The sequence below is a fragment of the Epinephelus fuscoguttatus genome, linkage group LG5 (genome assembly GCF_011397635.1).
Source record: "Epinephelus fuscoguttatus linkage group LG5, E.fuscoguttatus.final_Chr_v1".
Taxonomy (NCBI): domain Eukaryota; kingdom Metazoa; phylum Chordata; class Actinopteri; order Perciformes; family Serranidae; genus Epinephelus; species Epinephelus fuscoguttatus.
In genome coordinates, this window is record NC_064756.1 from 10,237,325 (window position 1) to 10,261,965 (window position 24,641).

The 24,641-nt window shown below is 41.6% G+C and overlaps 1 protein-coding gene across 1 annotated transcript; it reads right to left on the bottom strand.

The window, feature by feature from the left end:
- On the bottom strand, nt 1-24,602 carry blmh (bleomycin hydrolase). The gene is made up of 12 exons (XM_049577041.1): nt 24,454-24,602; nt 22,199-22,396; nt 19,995-20,104; nt 18,249-18,390; nt 17,941-18,029; nt 17,739-17,831; nt 8,417-8,572; nt 8,140-8,298; nt 7,967-8,034; nt 6,922-7,039; nt 6,573-6,639; nt 1-308 (listed from the first exon to the last, which is right to left on the bottom strand). Exons 1-12 carry the CDS (start codon nt 24,461-24,463, stop codon nt 160-162), a joined length of 1,359 nt encoding a protein of 452 aa, XP_049432998.1. The 5' UTR covers nt 24,464-24,602; the 3' UTR covers nt 1-159.
- Between the last annotated feature and the right edge of the window lie 39 nt (nt 24,603-24,641).

Consider the following 24,641-nt stretch of genomic DNA (forward strand, 5'->3'; position numbering starts at 1 on the left):
TCCAGTAAAAAAAGAAAACAAAATCTTTATTATTTTTTCTAGAAGAACAGGCTGTTTTGGAAGGAGCTGTGGGGGGAATATTGGAGAGGTAAAAGCAGCCGAGATTTAGGGCGGAGTCAAATAGACCAGAGGTTGGGGCTAAAACCTGGATTTCTGTAGTTACGCCAGGGCTCCCATTGGGTCCCAGGCAGGAAGTACAATGGGCTCCTGTTGCATCACTTCCAGGACATCAGCGGGGAGGAACTTCTTGTCTACCACCACCTCGTACACATATTCGGAGAACCAGTCGTCCGTCATGATCAGGTAACCTACAAAGAGGGAAGACAGTCAGTCAGTTGTTAAAGTCGCAATAGATCTTTTTCAACTGAGATGACGGCAGTCAAGTGAAGAACTGGGATTGCAGGAAAAAAAGGGAAATCTATCCAAATTAGGTCAAGCTGGATCACTGCCGGGTAGTTTTATGACTTAAATGCACTTCATGTGGGGTGATGGGAACCCTATCTGACTAATCTTAAGTAACACATTTGCAAGTAAAACATGTACTAGGCATAAATAAATCTAGGCACAATTAACAGAAACAGAAGTTGATCAAATGACAATAACTACAGTGTATATTGTAACCAGGTGGATGTGACTCTGTATGAGTTCAATGAAGTATATGTATCACTGCTATGGCTACATGCCTGATTTTAGATGGATCTGCTCATAAAATTTGGGCAAAATGTTGAAAATAGCACCTCACTGCATTCTGACAAATCTTCTTGTTGACCAGATTTTCAACATTCTTACTGTAACTAATTTTATGAGCTGATACATGACTGAATCGTCCAAGTTTCGCAGTCTATGGGTTAAATACATTCTGGGCTGCATGGCTGGTGATTCGGACAAAATGGCAGCACAGCATCCAACTCACTTAATACATCAATGGTCATCAGCCTTAATGTGGTGACACCCATTAGGCCTCTTCCAAGGTCATGCGGGCCAAACTTGCTCTATGTCTCCCTGTCTTATAGACTCCAAATGTTCTGGTTTTGGTTTGTTTGACATTTTTCTACATTTTCCCCACACACATTTGTCTTTCATCCATGCACATAAATCCTAGCTGCATCCAAACTACTGATGCAGTTTAGATTCACACTCCATTCTTATCCCTTTGTAAAAAAGTTAAGATTGTTTAGTTGAAGTATAACATTCCTTGGAACTTGGCTTTTCTCTGCTCCATGTCACACAAACCAGTTTGTGACTGTATCACAAAGAACTTTGGGAAAGAAAAAAATCATGTTGAACTGTGTTGGACATGTTTGTAGATTGTTAGCAATCTGATAATTAAACTTGCCAGTCTTAATAAACAAGACCATGAATGCCTCTTTGTTACAAAGTTCTATATGAAGCATAAAAGAGTGGTGCTCCTCCAAATTTGAACACAGTCATGTGCAGAGACAGATTCCTCATCTCTGATGTCCATAGACTGGTCCAGACTTTAAACATGTCTTTGCTAAAATAGCAGGCTTTGGGGGAAGAAAGCCAAAGTCAATCCGTCAGTTCACAGAAAGCCTTAATCACAACACATTCTTTTCGAGAGAAATACTTGATTCAAGCACACATCGTGTCACTAATTAAGCCGATTACAGTTAGTCCTCTTTCAGTGAAAGGGGAGGAGCAGGGAGTGCTGCGAGGAACAGTTCAACAGAATGGTCAAACATACTTTGTCTATGCACGCACATTTTAATTGCTCATAAGTGCTCTTTTTCACTAAACTCTATTGTTTAAACAGACAGAAGGGTGGAGGACCGTCATGGTTCACAGGCCCCCACCCTGCAGTGCAGTATGCATTCAACACTTCTGCTATCACCTCTGCATGCCCACCCTGATAAAACTAAACAATGTCTGCGTCTGTTTCCCTCAGTCTGTGTTCGCAGTCATACAAGGTCAACATGGCCCAATCAGGGCCGGTTATGAAAGCCAACCTTGAACTTACACTGACAGAAGACATGTTGGGATAACCTAATCTCTTTTTGGAGGAGGATGTAGCCCCATACTGAAATGATTAATTAAAATGAAAAATGTCTGCGTGCGTGTATTCTACTTAGATAACAAAGACTTAAAGTTATGTGAAGCCAGAGCAGCTCAGATCTGTTACTGAACTGACACATATGGGAAGCTGGACGAGAACTGGCAACTAGATCTTAGAGTGAACGTTATTTTGTTCTTTTTCCCCGATGCCACCTCTCTCCCCTTCTCTCTCTTTCCTTTCCCTTCCTCATGTGTTCAGAGTTGAGCAAACGAGAGCATCCCTCCTACTGTCAAGCTGACTTATCGAAGACGTCAGGGTAACCGCAAGAACGTGCCACAGCTCAAAACAATGTATCAGGGGATGGCGTGTCTGGGTGTGTGTTGTGTATGTGTGTTCTTCCAAGTACGCAAATCTTACATGGCATGTTGCCTGGTTCTCACTGTGGTATCCATGTGTGTGTGTTGATGTGGGCTTCCTGGAACCCGCGTGTTGGGTGGCATGACGGTGTGTGCGTGTGTGTGTGAATATTGGGTGTCCTTATTTGTTTTTAGGGATAGGCTGACTGTCCTGTCTCAGAACAGATGGATATACGGTCTTGAAGAGTGTGCAGCAGGCATCATGTGGAGCAGGCCTCCTGCTTTACAACCTCAGCAGCAATCCCCAATACAGGACAATCACCGGCCAACATGGGCCATGATTTTCATATAAATTTTGTTAACAATAATTTGGACACAACAAAACAAACAAAAGACTTTTTCTCATTTAACAAATTTCAACAACTGAAGTGAACAGCTGAATGCCTCAAACAACGGTCAACAAGAGACTGCAGCCATGTTAGTTGCTCTGTCAGGCTGCATTCAAGCAGAGTGGTGCCCTGAGCTAATTCAGCATACTGACAATAATATTGTTAACATGCTGATGTGAAGTAGGTCTCATTTTACTATGCTGGCCATCTTAACTCATTTAAGTCATTAAGTAATATCATCTGGGCACCATGAATGATGCCAACCCATCTGGTAGTTGTTGGGATATTTCAGTGTGTGGACCGACCAACTGACAGACACTGGTGTCCCCTGAGCCATGGGTTAGCATGGCTAAAAGCAAAGCTTAATATAGAAATGATGAAAGACCATAGAAGTCAATCAAAGGTCAAAAGAAGAGGTTTAAGACTGCAGTCATCCCTCACAGTTTTATATGTTTTTGCATGTTAAATAAACTCAGGGCAGGACTCGTATATGATTTAGACTTGGAAATATGTTGGCTGAGTCTATGGTTAGAGCACAAGATGCATCTGTAAAATAACGGACACTTGACAGCACAAAGGAAAGAGTCGTATTTTAACGTGAGGAAATAAGCATTGAGCTGATACATAGTAGAAGGGGAATAGTACACCCACAGAGTTGTGGTAAGACCACAAAAAAGGCATTTTTCATTTTATGGGAAATGAAATGGGACCTTTAAATGAGGTGAGGGGACAGATATGTAACTGTGGTTTGGGTGCAAAACAATGGCAGTGGATTAGAAACATTCTGCAAAGCTAATGGAGCTTTTCCTCCCAAGATTCTGTTATGTCCTCTACTAGGGAAATCCTTCCATCCACATTTACATCATCTTCTTGTGTTTACTTAACAACAGAACTATGTTCGTAGTAAATCAGTTTCTTTCTCCATGTCAAACTCAGTCAGAGCTCAAACAAAACTCGTGACAAATGTTCAGGAGTCCACTTCAGGCTTGTGTCCTATCAAACTGAAAAACCTCAAGGCGTGTTGCCAAACATTTGTCTGAAATGGTGTAAAAGTATGAGCAGTGGAGTGAGCAGAGCCATAACAGCAGCTGCGTGAGGGCTTAAAGATGGTGAAAACAAAAAGTTAAACCTCTTGTGAGAGACTCCTGCGGGGTTAGGAAGAATATGAAAAGGCCTGAAGGGAGATGTATAAGCCTCTATAAACCTTATAAACACACTCCACTTTCTCCCTCTGCTCCACAGCTATTACCACTTGTCTTCCAATTTTTCTTTTGTCATCTTTCCAAAATCATCTCCTTGCCTTTGTTTTTCCTTCTTGTAACTAATTCTACCTGCACAACGTCTCCATTTCTGTCTCAGCTCTCTCTGGCATGCTCTCCTCTCCTTTTCTCCACTTGTGCCTCTTTTTCCCCTCAGCTTCTGTCAAACAAACAATGTCCCTGGATTCCCATGTGAACTCCACTCCTCGAACTTTTGTTCTCAAAAACTTTATTAATTTGGCTGCGGACGAGCTGGGGGCCCTGGCCCTCTCTATCTGCTGCTGTTTATGGAATAAGATATGCGTGAAATACATTTGATTTGACTGAGGGGTTTTCACATGTTTTCCCAACAGTCACTACGGTTTGTGGGTTCAAGCAAATATTGTGAGTATGTGTGTGTGTCTCTCCATGTGTATATGCCGTGCTGTATGTGTGTATTGCCAGACGATGCATGACTGACCTGAAATACTCTCATCTATAATTTGCAGTGGAATGTGGAGCCCAGAGATGGAGAAGAGAGGCAGAGGAAGATGAGAAACAGAGATGAAAGGATAGAGGGAATAACAACAGTAGACAGTAAAGTCTGGGGCGGTGATGTGGACTACCTGCTGTGTTGTGGGGCCTGTTGCATAAAGACAAACTGACCTTACTTACTTAATGACAACATTTTTCCCTCATGCACCAAAATGACCTGCTGGTAGCTAGCCCAAGACTGACTTAGTTTGTTAAATTCGTTTTGAATTTGTGGTTAAAAAAAAAAAATCAAAACAACTCCATTAGCTGACCACTAAAAATATGGTTCAAAAGTTCCCAGATAACAAAAGGCATGTTGCAACTACAAGTCTTATGTCAGTGTTGTGTCAGAGTTATTCCCTTGTCTGAAGTCTAAAGGCCTGGTCACACAGGCATTTAAAAAAAGAGACATTTAATGGCATATCCAATTAATTCTAACAGAACTGTCACGATCAGTGGATATGCTCCAAGGGGGTAAGTAAACAGAATTTTTTTTACGTCAAGTTCAACTTTGGTGACCTTTGACTCGTGAATATGACGTGTTGACCAACAGCAAGTGGCCTTGACAGAACCGACGTTTGAGGCAACAAACAGCAGGAAAGGAGGAAGTTATCATAGCTTATTTGCTGTGTTAACCCATCTAATTTTATCTCTCCTCTTCTGCCACAGTCTACAGCGTTCCACTAAAGGGTGACTGTTTGCAAACAGTTATGAGATGCAAGTCTATCCATCCATTTTCATCTGCTTATCTGGGGCCAGGTCACAGGGGGCAGCAGGCAAGGTATTCCAGACGTCTCTCTCCCCAGGAACGTCTCCCAGCTCCTCTTGGGGTATCCAGAGGTCTTCCCGGGCCAGGTGAGATATACACTCCCTCCAGTGTGTTCTGGGTCTACCCAGGGGCCTCCTACCCATTGGACATACCTGGAAAACCTCTAACAGCAGGCGCCCCAGAGACACCCTGATCAGGTGTCCAAACTACCTCAACTGGCTCCTATTGAGCCCCCTTCAGATTTCTGAGCTCCTCGCTCTATCTCTAAGGCTGAGCCCAGCCACCCTTCAGAGGAAACTTGTTTCGGCCTGCTGTATCCTTGAGCTCATTCTTCGGTTACTGCCCAGCGCTCATGACCATAGGTGAGGATTGGAATGGACCATTGCCTCAGACTTGGAAGTACTGACTCTGAAACTGACGGTACAAATATGTCTTTTGAATAAACTGTGTGATCTGTGTCCTGTTAGAGATAAAACAAAGATGCGGGCTAACTGACTGTTTGCAAACTCCATGACTTGGAGAGCTTTTTGTCCCCTTCAATTAAACTCTTTATTAACCGAAGTACAGTATACTCCTTAAAACAAAATACAAGGTGGTAGGAAACAGCGTGGTACAGAGAAAAAAGAAACAGACTCTGGGTTAGCAGATCAGCCGACCAGTGACAGTTGTTCACCAAATAGCCCTCTGAAAAGTCACCATGTCACCAAGCCCACAGAATCAAACATTTTACAAAAACATTTGGAGGAATTTTGCTGTGCTACTTTCTGCCCTTAAGGATTAGCTCATTGTGGAACTACGTTTATGCAACTTGACCCAGAGGCACTGAGTCTAAAGACCACAAAAAAGGGTGCTGTGCTTGTGTGTATGTCTGTGAGTCTTTATGAAACAGGACGCAGCCAATTATAAGTTCATAAAACAGCAACACAGGGGAACCTCTCGGTCTAATCCTGTTTTTAATTCAATAGACACAAACAGGAAGATGATGATATATCATAATATACCGCGGCGTGAGAAAGATGTGAAAGAGAGATGGGGAAGCAGGAGGACTGCAAAAACATGACTATGATTTTGGGACAAGATCCAGGTCAAAGTGACAGTTTTAGATGTTTTCAGCCAGCTACTCCTCTGTGACTTGACAAAAAACCTGGTTAAAATACATTTTTTTTTCTGGTAATGCAATACAGGTTACGTCTAAAGAAAAGAAAGTCACCCTAAAGGAAAGGACTGTAAGTGGGAATTGTGAAATAATGCGTTATCTGTCTCTCTACTTACCTTTGTTCCCACGGTCATCGCCCCAGGAGTTTTCCACCCTCCACTTCTCATAGCCTTCTTTCCCATCCTGAGAGAAAGAAAGAGAGCAGACGATGGGGAGATAAGAGCGAGGAGCTGAGAGTGGAGGAAAGAAAGTGTCCTAACAGCTGGGGTTACTTACAAGGGGGGAAATTGACATCACTATGAGAAACTGCAGCCGATTAAAGCAGCGTAAACATGAAGCAAGGCTTTGATGCAATAAACCCTGGGAAACTCTGAATGTGTGTATTCCTGTCAGTCTGCTTGTATACGTACTGTGTGAGTTTACTGAACAGTCACCCACCTGTGTTGTGTGTTTGTGTGAGGGTACCTTGTCTGTGACAGCAGTGAGGATCATGGCGTGGGTCATGAGGGAGTCTCCGTATATCAGTCGCTCTGCCTTTGAGAGGTTCTTCACTGAAACTCCAAAGACGAGCTCATGGTTGAACCTATGCGAGCAAACACACAAAAATCACATTACACTACCTCCTCAGATAAAAGCATAGCAAAGCATAGCTTCATGGGTAATTTTCCATATCATATCCAACCAATCCTAAAAATATCTTTTCCGTAGAGGCAGGGAAAGAGGTGTGATGACCATAAAAAGCCAAAAGCAAAATCTTCACAAGTCTGGGAATCTGCACAGGCTGACAGACAGCTCACCTTTTCATTCCCTTCTTGAACATGACTGTAGAGATGAGGCTCCATTTAGCCTCGGCCTTATTCCAATTATAATCTACCAGCACAAGAAAAGATCTGTCTGAAGGATGAGCTTCAGCAGAGATGGTACCAGACATTCGGCACCACAATGGTTTGGTTCAGTGGGCAAATTTAACCCTGGCGCCAGCAGCTCAGACACAGATGCTGCTGCACCTGAAGGGCAAAGATAAGCAACTTTTCTCCTGTGGAGAGACTGACACCTCTTGTGGCAGATAAAGTCTGCTCTTGTTGTGAACCCTGCAGTCATAGCACAGACAAGACTCGGATACAGGGATTGATATTTTACATTAGGATGAGTGTTGGGCTGCTTGGGGTTCAGATGCTTTAAGCATTTCAGAGTTGTAGGGTTCAGTATAGTGACAGTGGCAAACTAAATTTTCAGTGTGTAGGATGCTTTATATTCCCTTGTTTTATTCTCCTAAAAGAATTGTAGTAATCAAGTCATTTTTCAAAACAAACCTGCAACTACTTTTCCAGACAATACATCTCTCCTGAAGGGCAGTGAGGCGTGAAATCAAAAACTTCACTGCATTCCTTTCCCTTCATTTTATAAACTAAGAAACTAAAACCATGCCAGTAACGCTGAATGCATTGATTCTACCAGACTAGATTCCAATATTGTTGCAAATAACTTTGACATGATGCGTTATACTCACACATTCATGTCATTAATGCCCAGCTTGCCGTGGAAATGTTTCCCGACGTCACAACCAAACCACACCGCCTGTGAGACAAAAAGCAGCCATTTTCAGATTTATGAAGTTCCCACATGCAGACACCCTCAAATGTGGATAAACAAAAAAATTTTACGCCCTTTGCCCCGACATACCTCTCCCTCCTTGATGGACTCAGCCGCAGCGTTTTTAAGCAGCTGGATGGCCTGGTTGTTGTACAAAGTGCTGCGGCCATTAACCATGTTACCTAGGAACTCAACACTGTACAGCTTCCCATAAGGATTCTGGGGTCGAGGATCGTTCACGAGGCAGACCTGAGGATAGAGAGTTACCATACGAGCTCAGGAACAGCACAACCTCTCGTAGGGAGTCAGAAACTGAGGCCAGCAGCAAGTTAGAGCATCTATCTGAAGCATTTACTGGGTCACATACTTTGTCCTGAATGTTGTATAGAGGTTTGACGTGCTCCCTGTAGAACTCCTGGGGGGTGAGGGGTCCCATGCGATGGAAGTTCTTGTCCTTGTCCCTGTACTCCCAACAGATGGTCTCAGGAGGGCTGCCTAGACAAACGCTGGCCACCCGGAACACCTGCACAGCATACACAGTTTAAACATTAACTTTTTTACCAATCTAATCTATGTTATATTCACATTTAACATTTTCAGACAGTCAATCACTGTATCACATAAAAGCCTGAGGCGATTCCTGCACCTCTACTGTAAAAGGGGAGTCACTGCAGGTGAACAGATATCACCATGAGACTTCCATTAAGACAAATATTAAATATACAAATATAAAAACTTTGGACATCTTTTTAATCACTCCATAAATCAGAAAATACTGTCAACAGCCATTTTTGCCATGTTTTTAAGAATGAAATGTTATATAAATCAGGCTACAAATGATATGTGAATAAACCCTTCTGTGAAAACCTTCAGAATATAGATAGTCATAAAACTTAAGTTTGGTATATGTAAGTGCAACTGAAGTGACGTTTTCTGGCTCAGGTTATGACAGAAAATCATTACTACTGGCTTTTAAAGATATGTATTGAAAACATTCTACACACTTTTAGACAAAAATTAAGACAGTGCAGCTGAATAACTTTCCAAGTTGACTACTTACATTAAGACAATTATTTTTTGTGTTGCAAGTTTTCGGAACTTTTATGTTTAAGTATGCAAATGAGCCACTGTCTAATTAAATATGCACATTTTGCCTGTATTTCCAGAACAGATATCTAAACTACAATAAATATCTTAATGTGTGTTTTGGACATTTTCTTTCCACTAGTCTGAACAAGGACATGTTATGGAAGCAACACTAAAGAGGACCACCATGAGTCAAACTGAACAGACTTTTGTACTTCCTTGCCTTTAGGAAGGTTGTCGGAGATGTTTCTAAATCTAATTTCTAGCTCATATTTTTAATGTGCGCCCATGTAACCTGTCTGACCCCATGTCTGTCCTTGCATACAATCATCCATCAGTGCCTGGGCCTCTCTCAACTTTCCCCTCTTTTTCCTCTCTACAGTGCTTCACTCTCCTTCATCTTTCTCATATCCCTCCATTTCCCCATTTGCACCCCACACTCTTTCCTCCTCTCTCCATGTGTGCCTTCCTGCGGCGCTCAAGTTCAGACTCAGTTCCTGTGGGCTAAATCGGGTTGTTTGGACTGGGCCGTCTGTCAATCTGGCCCTCCTATACTCTGATATAGTTATCTCAGGAATTTCCCCTTTTTGCTTTTCACCTCTCCCATCCTCTGCTTCGCTCTCGTTGGACCCAGCAGTTGCTTTTCCTATCAAATACAATTAAAAAGGGGCTGAGAAATTAGGATGCAGCGCAGTCCATTGTTGGTGGTAGATAACAGTGTGTACTACAGTGAATATTGTTCTGATTGTATGGATGAGTGGTGATACATCACACTCATTGCTTCAACTACCGGTGTCACAGAGGACACATTTCCAATAGATTTTAACACACTATTTTTATTGACTTCTGCCACTGATATCCAGACAAATTAAACATCTGTCGAGTTGAATATAGCTGACAGGGGGATTATTTTAGGCTCGGCCTGGAGAAATACAGCAGCCATGGCAGCAGTTTCCCATGCTTAGTGGACACATATTAAATGCCCCTACATAAAGATGACATTCTTGCTCTCTGGTTCGTAGACACGGAGCCCACTGAGCCCACTATTCTCTCCCCAAACATCACAGGGCACATTCTCGCACGGAGACAAACACGCAAAAATGCATAAATTCAGGCCTGGCTTACACAAACAAACGATCCCCCTCGTCATTGCAGAAAGTCAAAAGTACAGACACACACAAAAATACACACATGCGCAGAGTCAACAAAGGCATCTGTTCAACTCCTCATCCCCCCGAGCCATTTTCCTCCTAATTCAACTACTTTGTTTAGACTGCCCTGTGGGCAAGACGACATGCCAAGGTGTTCATCCCCTTGTCTAGTCTGTGTTTGCCCAGATGCCCTCAGCACTTTGACAATACATGCCTGTTCACCCCTTGACCCTCGCCATTTTCATTTCATTCCTCCTATTTGTCTCTTTCTTCCAAGAACAACTCTGCTCTCCCTGGTAACTTTAAACTTTTCTACTCATTTTACAATTTGTCTTTTAGACGCCCTGAGACCTAGTATAAGCGTGTCCCTTAATGCCAGTTGAGCCTCGCGCCCACTCAACCTGCCCTGGCAAGGTAAATAAAGTAGGTGTGAGGGAAAGGCAGGGCTGAAAGAGACCTCAGTCAGAGAATAAACAGCCACAGTGCCATTCGAGCAGGATCAATATTGAAACACCTGCCGCCTCAATGACAGATGTGTATGAGTGACTGAGAAAGAGGGAAAGACAGAGAAAAAGAGAAGAGGGATACAGGGAGGCTGACACAACAGTAAAATATTACTCTACTGCTCCTGCTCCTACTCCTACTCCGACTACTACTCCTGCTACTCCGACTACTACTACTACTACTACTACTACTTATGAACTGTGTTTATTGCTGGTTATATTTGATAGATATCCAAATGCATTTTTTCCTCACACATCAAATTATATACATGATGTTTTTCATTTAATTTGACTTTAATTCACACACAGTAACTCCTTTCACAAAGCTGGAGGTGTTTAAAAAACTGAATGATAAATACTGATCATATTTTCAGTCAGCAGTTTTTTACTGGCTGCATTTTCAACGCAGAATTTACAAAGGATCACAGCTCAAGCCCTCGGGGCAGACTTCAAGTTCTTTATGACGTCAACCGGCGTACCTTATAAATTCTACTCATGTTGTGGCTGAAACTTCAAATGACCATCTCATTCATATCTTCATATTCTAAACATGGACATTTTAACGGAACCAGCTGTTAGGAGAGTTCGTTAACAGGCATTTTACTCTTCAACTCATCAGTGTCAAGCAGAAGTTCCACCTCAGGTCACTCCATTCAGTGACATATCGAGTTTGCGTGTCTTGCAATAAACAGTGAGCTGACTGACTGCACGCTATTGGGGCTGACTGGGGTTAATGTTTGATAGCATCTGCGCTCCAGTGTTGACCGGCTGGCATCCCCTCTGCGTGTTTATTTGCTTTACGCGACCCAAACAAACAAATCACCTGGAGTTAAGAGTGTGCCTAACACATACTGTAAGCAGACCATGCCAGTGGCAACACACACCACAGTATATCTAGATATATGGGTAACCTTGAGCAAGGTACTCCTGTTTTCAAGGTTATGGCGGTGCTGCACATATCAAGTTCAAACTTTCCTCTCTCCTGTACTCTCTGTGTGGTCCATAAACAGCACTGACAAAGTAAAAACACTATTTCCTAGTAGAACATTTGATTTTTAGCAACACTGGAAAAAGAAAGTCCAAATAGCAATTTACATTGTTTTTGTTATCTTGTCTTGTACTGAATGGTGTTAAGACTTTTTTCTTGGTCCAGTGCAGCAATATGTGCACCTGTAACTATATTATTTAATTAATGAAGATTTAATACTGGAATTACACATCAAATAATTGCTTCTACCTAATTGGTCCTTGAAATGAAGTGGATTAAATGCCCCTTGGAAATTAAAAATTTAGCATATAAATGTGATTTAAAAAAGAAATTAAAGCAATACAGGTGTAATTAAATTAATTTTGCAGTGGAAAAAAAAAGGCGCAGGCAAATTAATTTAAGCCTTTAGTAGAAACAGTTTCGACTAAATTAGCGTCTGAAGCTGGCTCTCAACCACTTAATGCTAAATTGAGGCAAAGCATGCGCCTCCACGCTACTCTGAAGTAAATTTATTACTATTGTGTAGAAGCTGGACTTGTGAGTGTAAGCAAATGACACCATGCAAACAGTTTGGATAAAAATGAGCGAGGTTTTGATTAAACTTCCATGTTTTGTAAACACGCAACACATGTGGTCATTGTTAAATTCTAACAACGGTGCAGAGAAATTCAATAAATGTGAGTGGACGTCTCTGAACTGGAAAAGCTTTTGTTGCAGCCCTTAACAATGACAAATCCACAGGAACCCACCCACATCGAAAAACAAATCAACTGAGTCAATAGCCAGCAGCGCTGACCCTCTGAGCTGCAGCAGGAAAGTTCCTCTGTGATTTGATGGCCGTCTCATAAATTAGACTTGTCTTAAGAATCACTCTCCGTGCGCTCAGAGCCAAGAGCAGAGCCGCACATGGTGTTTCTGATTCCATGACGCAATGGAGCATAGAAGGGCTACAGTTGTGGTGTGAGGGATACCATCTGTGTGTGTTCTGGTACTGTACGTGTATGTACAGTTACCAGTGATCGTCCCTTTATTTGTGCGTGTGTTGTCTACTTGTCTATGGAGAATAGAGGAGCATGGACAGATGCCAGATACAACATGAAAGAGTAAGAATGGCTTTGAAACTTAAACTAATCCTCTCTGCCTCAATGACGCAGCGTATGGACACTGTCATCCTAACAGCCTCCACGGAGAGAAACAGTGCATGAGATTAGTTTCCTCGTTCTTAGTGCAGGTGCAGCTTAAATTGGGTCGAGCTGCTGTTGCAGAAGTTTTTAGATCAACGCGATGTGCAATGTGCCTGACCAATGTTAACAAAGAGAATAGATTCTTGACACGCAAGGGGATCCTGTTAAATCAAGCGCACCCCAAGTACAGTAAGTGGAAGCAGAGACGTTGACCCCGGTTGCCTGTCATGGGAGTGTGTGTGGGGCTGGCGTGATGAAGACCAGTGCACAATCACAGCCGCCACGTAGGGAGGGTGGACAGCATCACATCCACACACACCAAAGTAAGACTGACATGGCGCTCTGATCCTGAGAAACACATGTGCATACATAGATGCAAATGACGGTGAACATGTCGAGGAAACACTCGTTTCCCATTTGTAAGAGTCCAAGAAAACCCACTATGTGAGCCTACACACACACGCACACTCACACGGCATACATGTCTGCAAAAACACAGTTGTGCACGTGGACATGTACACAGCAAAGAAGTGACTGTGCACACACCTGAAGACGTGTGCCACTAACATAACTGGTAATGAAATTACCACTGTTAGTTTCTAATATACACAAACAGTTTCTGAACCTCCTTTCCTAAAACAGTGCTGTAATACCAACATACTCATACAAACTGAGAGGCACAAAAGTGTGACACCTAGCACCATCCTCAATTGTCTGCTAAGCCGAATAAGTCGGCAGCCGAAATGTCATGTCGATGGACCATGGCTTAGTGTCAGTGTAACACATTCATATAAAGAATTGTGTAATTCTAATTTTTCTTAAGTATTTTTCAATTGGTAAGTCGTCATTTTAATTATATAGCACATATTTAAAAAAACAGGAGTCGACCCGAAGTGCTTTCAGGCAGAAGGGTTAGGATCAGCCTCAATAGACACAATTACACACAATTAAAGAAATAAAATGTGCATAACATGCAGTAAAACATAATACATCATTGACTAGTAAGATTAATTTGATGGCATAATTTTAAGAGTCTGCTGGTGCAGTGACGATGCCAAGTATTAACACATCCAACATACACTACTGTACTTTGGAATAAATCTAAAATGTATGGCATGCATGGTTGCACATTTTAAATACCCAGGAAGCCTAGACATCACAGGTGTTTAAGATGGCGACTTTACCACAATTCAGAGGCGCAAAACATTACACAGCATCAAAATCCAGCACCCACTCCACTGGACACTGAGATGTGGGTGTCTCTCTCTCTCTCTCTTTTTTTTTTTTTTTTTTTAACTGTTTTTACATTTCTTGGAATGACTTTGTGGATTCTCTGTACAATTATGGAAAATTTCCTTATCATCTCTTTAATTATTTGATCATCACCTATCTGTTCAGCTAATGAATTCATTCTGTAGTTATACAATTAAGAATGAAGAAGAAGAATTACTGTTTTATAGACAGCTAAAATTAATAATTGCCGCAGCCTTTTTTTTTTTTATTTCGCTGCTCAATTTGGCACAACTGTGATGCTTACTGCTGATGAAAATTGACACTTGTGCACACATAAATGGAATATTTTAACTATATTTAATGCATATTTAATTTATATCTTTTGAAGTAATTAGTAGATTTTGATCCAAATAGCTCTTGTTAATGAAAATACAATGTAAAACATGCCCTATCCATGTTCCTATCCATAATTACTCTTATCAAAGTTATCAAAAGTATGGAAGAGTTAATAAAACACTTGATTTGTAATTCAACTAATTCACAACTTCAGTAATTTGGGTTTGTTGTCAACAGATTTGTAAGATGCAAATTTTCTGGACTGAGGTGGGCGTCCTATCATGAATGATGTTTTTTTTTTTAGTAGCTGTCAAATGTACGTGTGACAATGTACGTGTGACAATGTCCTTAAACAATTTGGCTTGTTTTACATCAGCCGTTCTTCTGACATGACCGCATCCTCCATCACCACCGGCCGTGACAGAGTGGTGTTTCGCAAAACAAACCACTTCCAGGTGGACAAACAAACACGCTGACAGCCCCTCGCCCCCCCACCCTGCCGTGCAGTGCGGTGGGAGCACTCTTTACTGTTGCACAACGTATGTTTGTGTGTGTACTGTACAAGTCTGTGTGTGTGTGTGTCGTGTGTGATCATGGCCGGGCATCCACTGTGAGATACAGGCGACTGTTTAAACAAGCGACCAGCCAGCAGCATAATGCAACAGCTGACAACAAAGGCTGCATGACCAGACCCCCTCCTCTGTGTGCAGCCGTCTCAATGGGAGGCTGATTGACTGACTGGACACTCGTGCATTCACACTCACAGACACACGCACACAGGAAGCGTAAATAAAACCTCATATACGTACACACCTACATAGGGAAACCTGTCCGCGCAACAAGAAACACACACTGCAGGCACATGACTGCATTTCACTGCACGCATGCATGAACATGATAACGTGTTCCATTTGTTACAACGTGAAAGAGTTTGTTTACATGTGCATCTCCACTTTTTTTTCATTTAGGAGGTGAATTTGTCTTCACTTTCCAGCCTCAGATGCTTCGTGGTAGATGTGATTGTTCCATAAACAAGATCACTATCTTAAACTTTGTGACATGCGGGCAGTGGGCAGGTGATTTTTGTTGTTTGGGGGTTTTTTTATTGGTTGCTTTTACACACTGTGTAGTCCAGAAATGACGTGTGCAAATTAATTAAAAATGCATATGTATATTTTTCATGGGTATGTTTAGATTATGTATGCATCTTAAAAAGGTAAGTTAAAATCACAGTTCACTGCAGACACAGGTAGATATTTTGAGTTTAATTTTGGAAGCACAACAGTAAATGGACCTGCAGTGAGCAAATGTTTAGCTCTTGTTCACTACTATAGAACTATAGTAGGTCTGCAACTAATGATTATTTTCATTGTCGATTAATATGTCGATTAGTTTCTCGATTAATCAATTAATTGTTTTGTCTATAAAATGTCAAAAAATGGTGAAAAGTAAGTATTTCCCAGAGCCCAGGGTGACGTCCTTAAATGTCTTGTTTTGTCCACAATCCAAAGACATTTACTTTACTGTCACCAAGAAGTAAAGAAACCACGAATCATTCTTAGTTAAGAAGCTGGAATCAGAGACTCCTTACTTTTTTTCTTGAAAAATTACTCAAATTGATTGGCTGATTATCATATTTGCTGGCAATTAATTTAATAGTTGACAGCTAATCAATTAACCATTGCAGTTGTGTATACAAGAATCACTACTCCCTGTACTGCACATCGGTTGAAATGCAAGTTGTTGGCATGTCTATGTGTTACCTGCTGTTAATGTAATTGTTTGTTGAATGAAATCACTCTGATATTACATTCTAATAGTGCCCTGACAGTATGTGTATTATTAAATATTCGTCATGATGAAGAAACTGCTTTAATTTAGGCTCTCAGATCTTTGGATGGTGTAATGCTGACACTTACTGATCAGAGGTCAACACTGATCAAAGCATCACTACATTACTATTTGTTATATCTCTTTATATTAAGTAACACTTTTAATCTGAACCCTGAGCGTCTCACACTTATCTTAGCCCAAGATTAACTCTAACCCAAACACTGATTACATGAAGGCTTCTCTGAGGAATCAAACCGGGAAGATGTTTCCGCTCTGACGTTAAATTTTATTTGACAGCACCCTCTTCTGGCAGAAATGAGACAATGTTACAAAGGTAATGAGGTGTGCTCTATTTTTTCTATGCACTCTATCAAGTACTAGGGCTGCATAGTTAACTGAAATATTATTAAAATTGCAATGTGGCCAAGTGCAAGATACAAATTGCATGAACTGCAATTTTTTGATGAAGGTCAAATGTGTCACAACATAACTACAAATCACATTGCAGACAGAAGGGAACATACTGGTTTGGTGCAGAACCCAGCAAAAATCCTATTTTCAACGAAATTAAAATGTAAAAACTACCATTCTCACTAATATTGCGACTCATGTCCTAATCTCAATATTGCAATATGATTTATTTATTTCTAATTTTGCATATCATGCAGCCCTATTAGTTACACCCATACAATCTACTGCAACAAAACAGCTCGTCCATAAACTCTACTTTTTTGAAAACTGTACATTTTAGGCATCATAAAAATAAAGTTTAAGGCCGACAGATGAATAGAATCGCATTAGACAGCACAGGTGTGCCTATAAAGTGGCCATTGCATGTATATCCACAAACAAGTCTGCTGTTCATTGTTGTTTTCATTCATGTTTTTGCTGCAGGTGATGTTGGAGAGTAAATCTGGGACGCTATTCTCCCTTTTCCATAAAACAGTCTAATAAAACTATCTGACCGGAGGAACTAAACTCAAGAACTTCAAGAAGCAAATTAGACCAATACTGGATCAAAAAGTGACTGCACTGTACCTTGTCCTAATATTGATAACAGAGTCACCCAGTGCTGCCTCATTTGCGACTCAAGCTGTACTCGGTTGAAGCAACCGCAGGTCTGTGTTTGATTAGTCAACAACATCCAGTCCTACAAACTCTGCCCTGAAAGTTCCTGAACTTTTGGAGAGGACTTCCCCCTAAGTAGGGACTGTATATGGCACAAGATGAAACTACTCTGGAGGAACTAAATTTAGTCCTTAGTTCCTCCATTTAAAAATGAGCTATATTCCTGAGTTCCTCAAAAGGTTCTTGGTGGCCTGTGAAACTTCCTGTATTCTCAAGGAAACAGCTGTTTGTGCTCTTTCACTCTCACCTCCTCGATCATGTTGTCCATAGCATCAGACAGTTCAGCCTTAGTAGCGTCACTGGCCACCATGTTCCTCAGTCTTAGGCAGTATTCTCTCAGCTGTAACAGAGTGAGACGAGAACAACAGTCAGCAGTGCCTCACCCATTACGTGACTCACCATTAAGTGAGCTTGATTAGTTTTGAAGTGAAGGAAATGTGTAAGCACACCTTATGATTAAGGATGTCATTCATTCTGCGTGAGGCCTCTGAGCTGTGTGACTCTGGAAAGCATTTCTTTGGAATAACGCCATACTTTTCTAAAGACAGGAGAGCATAAAAGACATTTTTAAACAATATTCTCAATCCAGTCAAATAACTCCAATGTTCTACCAGTGTTTTTTTCTTCTGTGAGAAGATTAACATATTTAAAGTGGGTACCGTTAATTTTCCTGATAACCAAACGGCTGTTACGGCTCAGTCAATCATTCAACATTAACCTCCTGTTAATGTGATTATGTTTTATGGTGAGAACTAACCAATGAGGTTGACCAGCATGTCCCACTGTCCTCCGTCATTGGTTGGATTGGAGAGCAGGAACTGGACCAGGCGTCCGTCCACCGGCTCCTTCCTCTGTGCCGTCTCCACACAGGCCTGGAGGAAGTAGTAGCAACGCTCAACCTGTAGAAAAAAACCCAAACACAACAGAAAAACATGGTGACCAAATAGACAAACTCTGAGAGGTTGCACAGTCTAAAAACGTGATATAACTATAGACCATAGACATTCTAAATCCAAGTGTATTTCCTGTTGGACCGACTGTTAATGCAGTAGCTGACAGGAAGTAAACAGGGATCAAAGCTGTTTCCAGAGCAACAAAACAGCAATGAAACATCTACATTAAATGTAAAAGTGTAAGACTAAAGTTAGACTCAAGTGACAAAACTAACACATTGAGACTCGACTTCTTTAAGACTTCAAACTCTGAAGCACAATTTACTCAGTGCTTTCCTCGGGGACCACTGACAGAAGGCCAGGGGGCAGTTAACATACAAACATTAACAATATTTATCAGTATATGTAATGAATGAATTGCCTGTTATCAACCTTTTGACCTTGGCTGTCACATTCAGCCAGTTGCAGCATCCCTGCACAGGTCAGGTGTACACAGGGAAGTTTAGGGACATTCAGGGCTTAGCCTGAACCTCTGTCGGGGGATCTGGGCAATCCTTCCCTGGCACTACTTCTTTTTTCATAAACCAGCTCTACTTGGATAGAGTGAATAGATTTATTTTCATTGTTGATTAGAAAATTGTTGACAGGCCACCCAGCACCAGATTACGGGCCAGATGTGGCCCACAGGCTTTAAGTTGAGTATCACTGCTCTAATCACTTCACTTGACCTGAGATTTGAAACCAGAAACATACAAGCATCAAGTTATTACCTGGCAAAATCCCAGAACCAAAGACAATAAATAAGACAGCACATTAATTAGACCTAAAAGAACACTATTGACAAATCTGAAAGGAAAACACTGAGCCTGAACAACTTGCTCACGAAGAGATTGCTACATGAGACCTGCTTTCATGTCCTTTAAATTTAGACTTGCAACAACGCTGCACCTCTGATGTAATGTAATAACCCGGCTGAGAGGAGGGGCCGGATATTTTTAGATTTCCACATTTATTGTTTATGTATTTGGCACTGATATTACAGTCAGGGTTAGTCCCTACGACTGGCACTTGTAATAAGGACAAGAACGTTTAAGGTGAAACAACTAACTGGTTAAACATGTGGGAGAAAAAGGTCATAAAGAGAAAGACACAGAGAGATAAAAACATCTAGCACGGTGTCACTGTGACGTCAGCCCTGGAAGAGCACTGACCAAAACACACAAAAGAGGGTTTTAGTGGGACAATGACTGCATAGTAGTAGAGTGCCGCACAGTGATACCGTACCAATGCACATGCGCACACACATTTACACACACACTCACATGGTGTCCTGACTGCAAAACAACAAACACTGAAAATGGAAAAATATGAAGAAATACCAACAACAACATGATAGCAATCACACCTTCCATACAACCACATCACACTTATGATTTGCAAACGTTTACTACAAAGAATACTTAGCGAATGCAACTAAAAAACAAGATTAGAAAACTATTAAATAAATCTACAGCGGAAAGAGATCAACTACAAAGTGCATCTCTCAGCCTATGAAGACTGAAAAAAACACACAGACGAGCAGATAACGGATGTGTGGTTCTGCGTCTTACCTTGTCCCAGAAAAAGAGATAGGACTGACTAAACTCAAACTCCTCTATGTTAAATTTCTTCATGAAGGGAAGTCGCATGACGTTGAGGCACGAGAAGATCCAACATCTCCCTAGTGGCAAAAAGAAGACAAAGACGGACAGAGATATGCAGGTCAGTGAGGACTTACAGTGACATGTGTTGTACAGGCAAACAGGTATGCTAATTGTACTCTACATTTAATTAACAAGTCTCAAACACACAGGCATCTTTATATATAACTTCTAATCCTTAAAGGCTAGAGTCACCTGGTCATTAGATTACTTCACAGGACAACTGGGATGTGCCCGACACAGAATGTTTGGCGCTGGTTTGATAATTACTGCATGTTCACCGTGTAATCTTTTTGAGGATGCTAACAAAGGCATGTTGATGTCAACCAAAGCTTGGTAGGTTGCTGTAGGATATCTGGAGAAAGTTTTATGTCTCTGTAGGTTTTTTTTTTATTTTTAGGGATGCACCGAAATGTGGCCAAAGCCGAATAATATTAAACGTTTGGCCGAATACCGAGTACCGAATGCCGTTGTTTAGTTTTTCATTAGTTTCTGCAGATGAACCAGATTAGTGTTGTCACGGTACCAAAATTGGGACCCACGGTACGATACCAATGAAAGTATCATGGTCCTGAGTAGTATCACGATACCGCAGCAAAAATGAGGCAGATGTGCCTTTTGTCATTTATAAAAAGATAAATCACTTTTCTATAATACATCAATGATATTTCAATGGAATAAATTACTTATTGACTTATTCATACTTCAAAAACAGCATCAATAAGTGATTAACATAGGGGGGATCAAAATAAAATAAATAAATGAAATAAAATCAACCAGCCACCCTCCTCCCCTGACAGTCCCTTCATAAGTAAAGAACAGTCCCTAAAGTGCGGTGAGGTTTGTGGGCCGTTACCTGCCACAAAGAGTAATGTGAACGGCTCGTTTCTCCTCTGATACGCCACATACTGTGTGCCGCCATGGCTCAGCTGTTCAGGTACTACTGGGCAGTCATGACAACAAGTTATTCACCTGGAGTCGGACTTCTCCGTCGCCGGTAAGCCGTTATCATGTGCCGCCATATTTGACAGGAATATGTTCCTGTCTCTGTCTATGACCCCCGTTCAACCCACAACCGGCGGGATTCGCCGTTTCGTTTCTGCTGCTGGTTGAAATCTGTACTCACACAGTGTGCTGAATGATTTATTTTGCCCGCACAAAACTATTTTTAGTCGCAAATGCGAGTGCGGTGACAGACGGAGTAAAATATCACCACACTGCCGACATTTTACTCCATCCGTCACCGCACGATGTTTGTTCGCGTTATCAAACCTTGCCGCTATTATTCGACCTTGCTTTTCACTTATTCCACCGAATACCGAATGTGTGTTTTTTTGCAATATTCGGCCGAATATATTCGGTTACCGAATATTCGGTACATCCCTAGTTTATTCATACCATGTTGAACTAAACTGATGGCTGTCTAAGGGGATACATTTATTTTTCAGTCCCAAAACCTATGGTTGGCTTTATAATGCCGTGGGCATGGGCTGTCTGCTGGATGCTCAAAGTGCATGCAACTCTAGACTTTTTTTTTTTTTTTTTTACTGTGATTTTACTGTGAGCTGCAGACAATAATGCAAACTGGAGAACAATTAGTGCTTTTAAAAGGAAATTAATAATCCAGCTGGCAACTGATTTGAATAATCAAATTTAAGGAACTTCAAACATCATGCAAATACAGTGCACACTCCAAACAAAACTGAAATATATCAAAAGTTAGAGCATGCTTATCCATCATTTGTGATAGATAATTGCAGTCAAAAAATATATTATAAAATATATATATAACTTGAGGATATCTTTGCTGCTTGTCTTCCAGTCATTAAAATGAACACATGCTGTGACACAGGGGTATGAACATGTCTACATGTCAATTCTGAGCTGTTTACTTCAGAAATTTCTTCACTCACTGACCAATGTGCACCGAGTAATATCTGTTTGGGCTCTCTAATGTTGCAGTGAGAACAGATATGCAAGTTCACCAAACTGCAGTTCACACCTGCATGTGATGAACCAAGAGCTAGGACATTCACCTACACCCACATATGGACACATTTCTTTGTATTGTAAAAGATACACGTATAATCAATAATGTTGCTACACCCTGTTACCTGAGTTTTTCTGGTTGGTGATGGGCTTGCCCTCTGTGGGAATAGAGTGCTGGAAGATGTGCACAGTATCCTGGACAGTCTGCCGGTGCAGACAAACCTCCAATGGGTCAATGCAGGTTGACACATTCTGGGCCAACAGGTAGCGTGGCTCGGCCCGCAGCCGCTTCTGGAAGGTGGCTACCTTCTCCTGACTCAGACCTGGGGGAGGTAGAGGAGGGAGGATGAAGGGAAAAATAAAGAACAGGAAGAGTTAATGACAGAATGAATGCTCAAATAATGAAGGTGGGAAGACAAGCACAAATAAAGCTAACATGTAACAGGAAGCCTTTCAAAGCTAGATCGTCCGACAGCTGACTACAAAGAGGAATTTCTTACTGTCCCAATTCCCATGACTCATTGGTGCACTTTAGCCATACACACTTCCTCTTTAGATCTGATTTATGAGCACTCATGTACTCAGATGTCACAATAATGCCTGGAAAATACCAGATCAATAGTCATGAACTAACAGCACATCATTTATTGAATACTACAAGAGTCTAGGACATCACTTTTTCTACCATCCATAGACTATAGTGAAGAGTCGTCTATTGAAGATACTGAGCACAATCATGATTAAAGCTCTGGTGAAGAACGAAGGACAGGCTTGGCATAGGACAAAAGACAAGACAAAGACAAACAAGGAAGTAATCAAGAATGCTTTTTAGCAGCTCTATAAGTGGCTTCACTCATCTGGCTCCATCTGGGAGAGGAACACACTGGAAAGCTTGTCTCGTCCTGCTGGATGGGGGAAGGACAGGCGCACACACACTCTGACAGAACAAACCGCCACTAGTGTGTGGTTTGTAATTCCGTCAAATAATAGTGCAGAGCAATTAAACATTGAAAGGGACATTGCCTAGTCATGCATGCTGCCTAGAGTTCGACCCCTCTCTCTCAGCCGCATTCTGTTATTTTCCATCGACACAAATGCAGTGACCGCCGCAGATTAGGACAGTGTCAAACTTCATTAACTGTCATGCCCATACCATCAGAAAACGCAGAACCAGGCCTAAGGCAGAGAATATTTTGAGAGACCTGCATGGGGTCCCGTGTCAACATGTCTTTTTGCTTACGGCGCAACAGTTGAATTTTTTGACACTGATGACTATGGATAGATAACAAAGGGGAAATAGTAAGAGATGAATTTTCAATCTGTAACACAGTATTAGCCTACAGCTTCAACCTGACAGCAGATATTACAAGCACAATGTAGGAGAAGTGTGCTGAAGAACAGATATTTGAAAGCCTAGTTGGTTGCTCTCGCTGTTATTCAACAAGTGGAGGCATGAATACTTAGAACATACATCACAGTGGGTTTTCTATGGAGAGGGGCATAGCACAGGCAGCCAGGGTGACTTGCAAATTTACACACCAGTAGTTACACAACTGGCTTTATATTAGCTAGGCATTTTATTATGCCCATCACTGCTTCATGTGCAGACGGCTGAACTGCAGCTGGCATGAAGCCTAACAGTGGAGGCTCCACAGCTCACAAAACCTCAGTCCAAAGATCAGAGTAATAAAAGAATAAAATAAAATATCAAAATCCATTCTTAAATTCACACTTTTTTAAATATAGGAAAATAAAATGGCTTTAGCAAAGAGCAATTGGTTAACACAGGTCTCCAAATAACCATCTGACCAAAGCCAAAACATTTGCCTGCTTAAAAAAGAAGTGTTATGAAACCTGAGGGTAAGTTGGTGAGTGAAATGGAAACAATCAAACTCACCTAACTTGTTTGACTAAAGGTTAACTCAAACCAGTAGTCTGTGTTATAACCTGTAAACAGAGTGGTGAAATAAAGGAGTAACTGATCTCTCTTCTTGTCCTTCTCCACAATGAATCGCTGCCACTTTAAAGACTTTGACAGCTTCTGGCATTTCCAACTCCATTCTCCACTCGCTAGCTACAGATGCTAACATTTCCGGCTCCTGTGGCTGACACCAGCTTTAAACTACCGTGTGAAGCTGTTTAAGAGGTCTGTATCTCCAGTTTGGATGTCGGTACCTTGCTGACAGTGTATCGGCATGAACTGACAAACCTAGATGAGTAAACGACGGCAAAGTCATGCTAGCAGGCTCGCATGCTAACGCAATGAATGCTAAGTTAGCCTGTTAGCTCCCTCAGCTGTCATCCTCTAGCTGTCAAATTACAGGCTGCCAGCAGCACAAACCGCCGTGACTGAAACAGGATGAAAAGGCACTCGACCTACCAGTTTCCATGTTTCGGAGGAGCTTGAGGAGCGTTGTCTGTTTTCCTGAAAAGTCACCGGCTCTTTGTTTATCTCATTCACCAACAGTCAGTCAGTGTGATTACGGGGTGCGCTCGTTTTTGGACTCGCGGTCGGTCTTTGACGTGGCGGGTGGGCGGAGTTCGGGCGGTGGGACAGATCACAAAATG

What these genes read in the sequence shown, in the direction of transcription:
- blmh (XM_049577041.1), bottom strand. An exon ending in CATGCTGGTCAACCTCATTG is followed by an intron (nt 18,030 to 18,248) that starts GTTAGTTCTCAC and finishes TCCTGTCTTTAG; the next exon opens with AAAAGTATGGCGTTATTCCA. An exon ending in TATACAACATTCAGGACAAA is followed by an intron (nt 8,299 to 8,416) that starts GTATGTGACCCA and finishes CTCTATCCTCAG; the next exon opens with GTCTGCCTCGTGAACGATCC.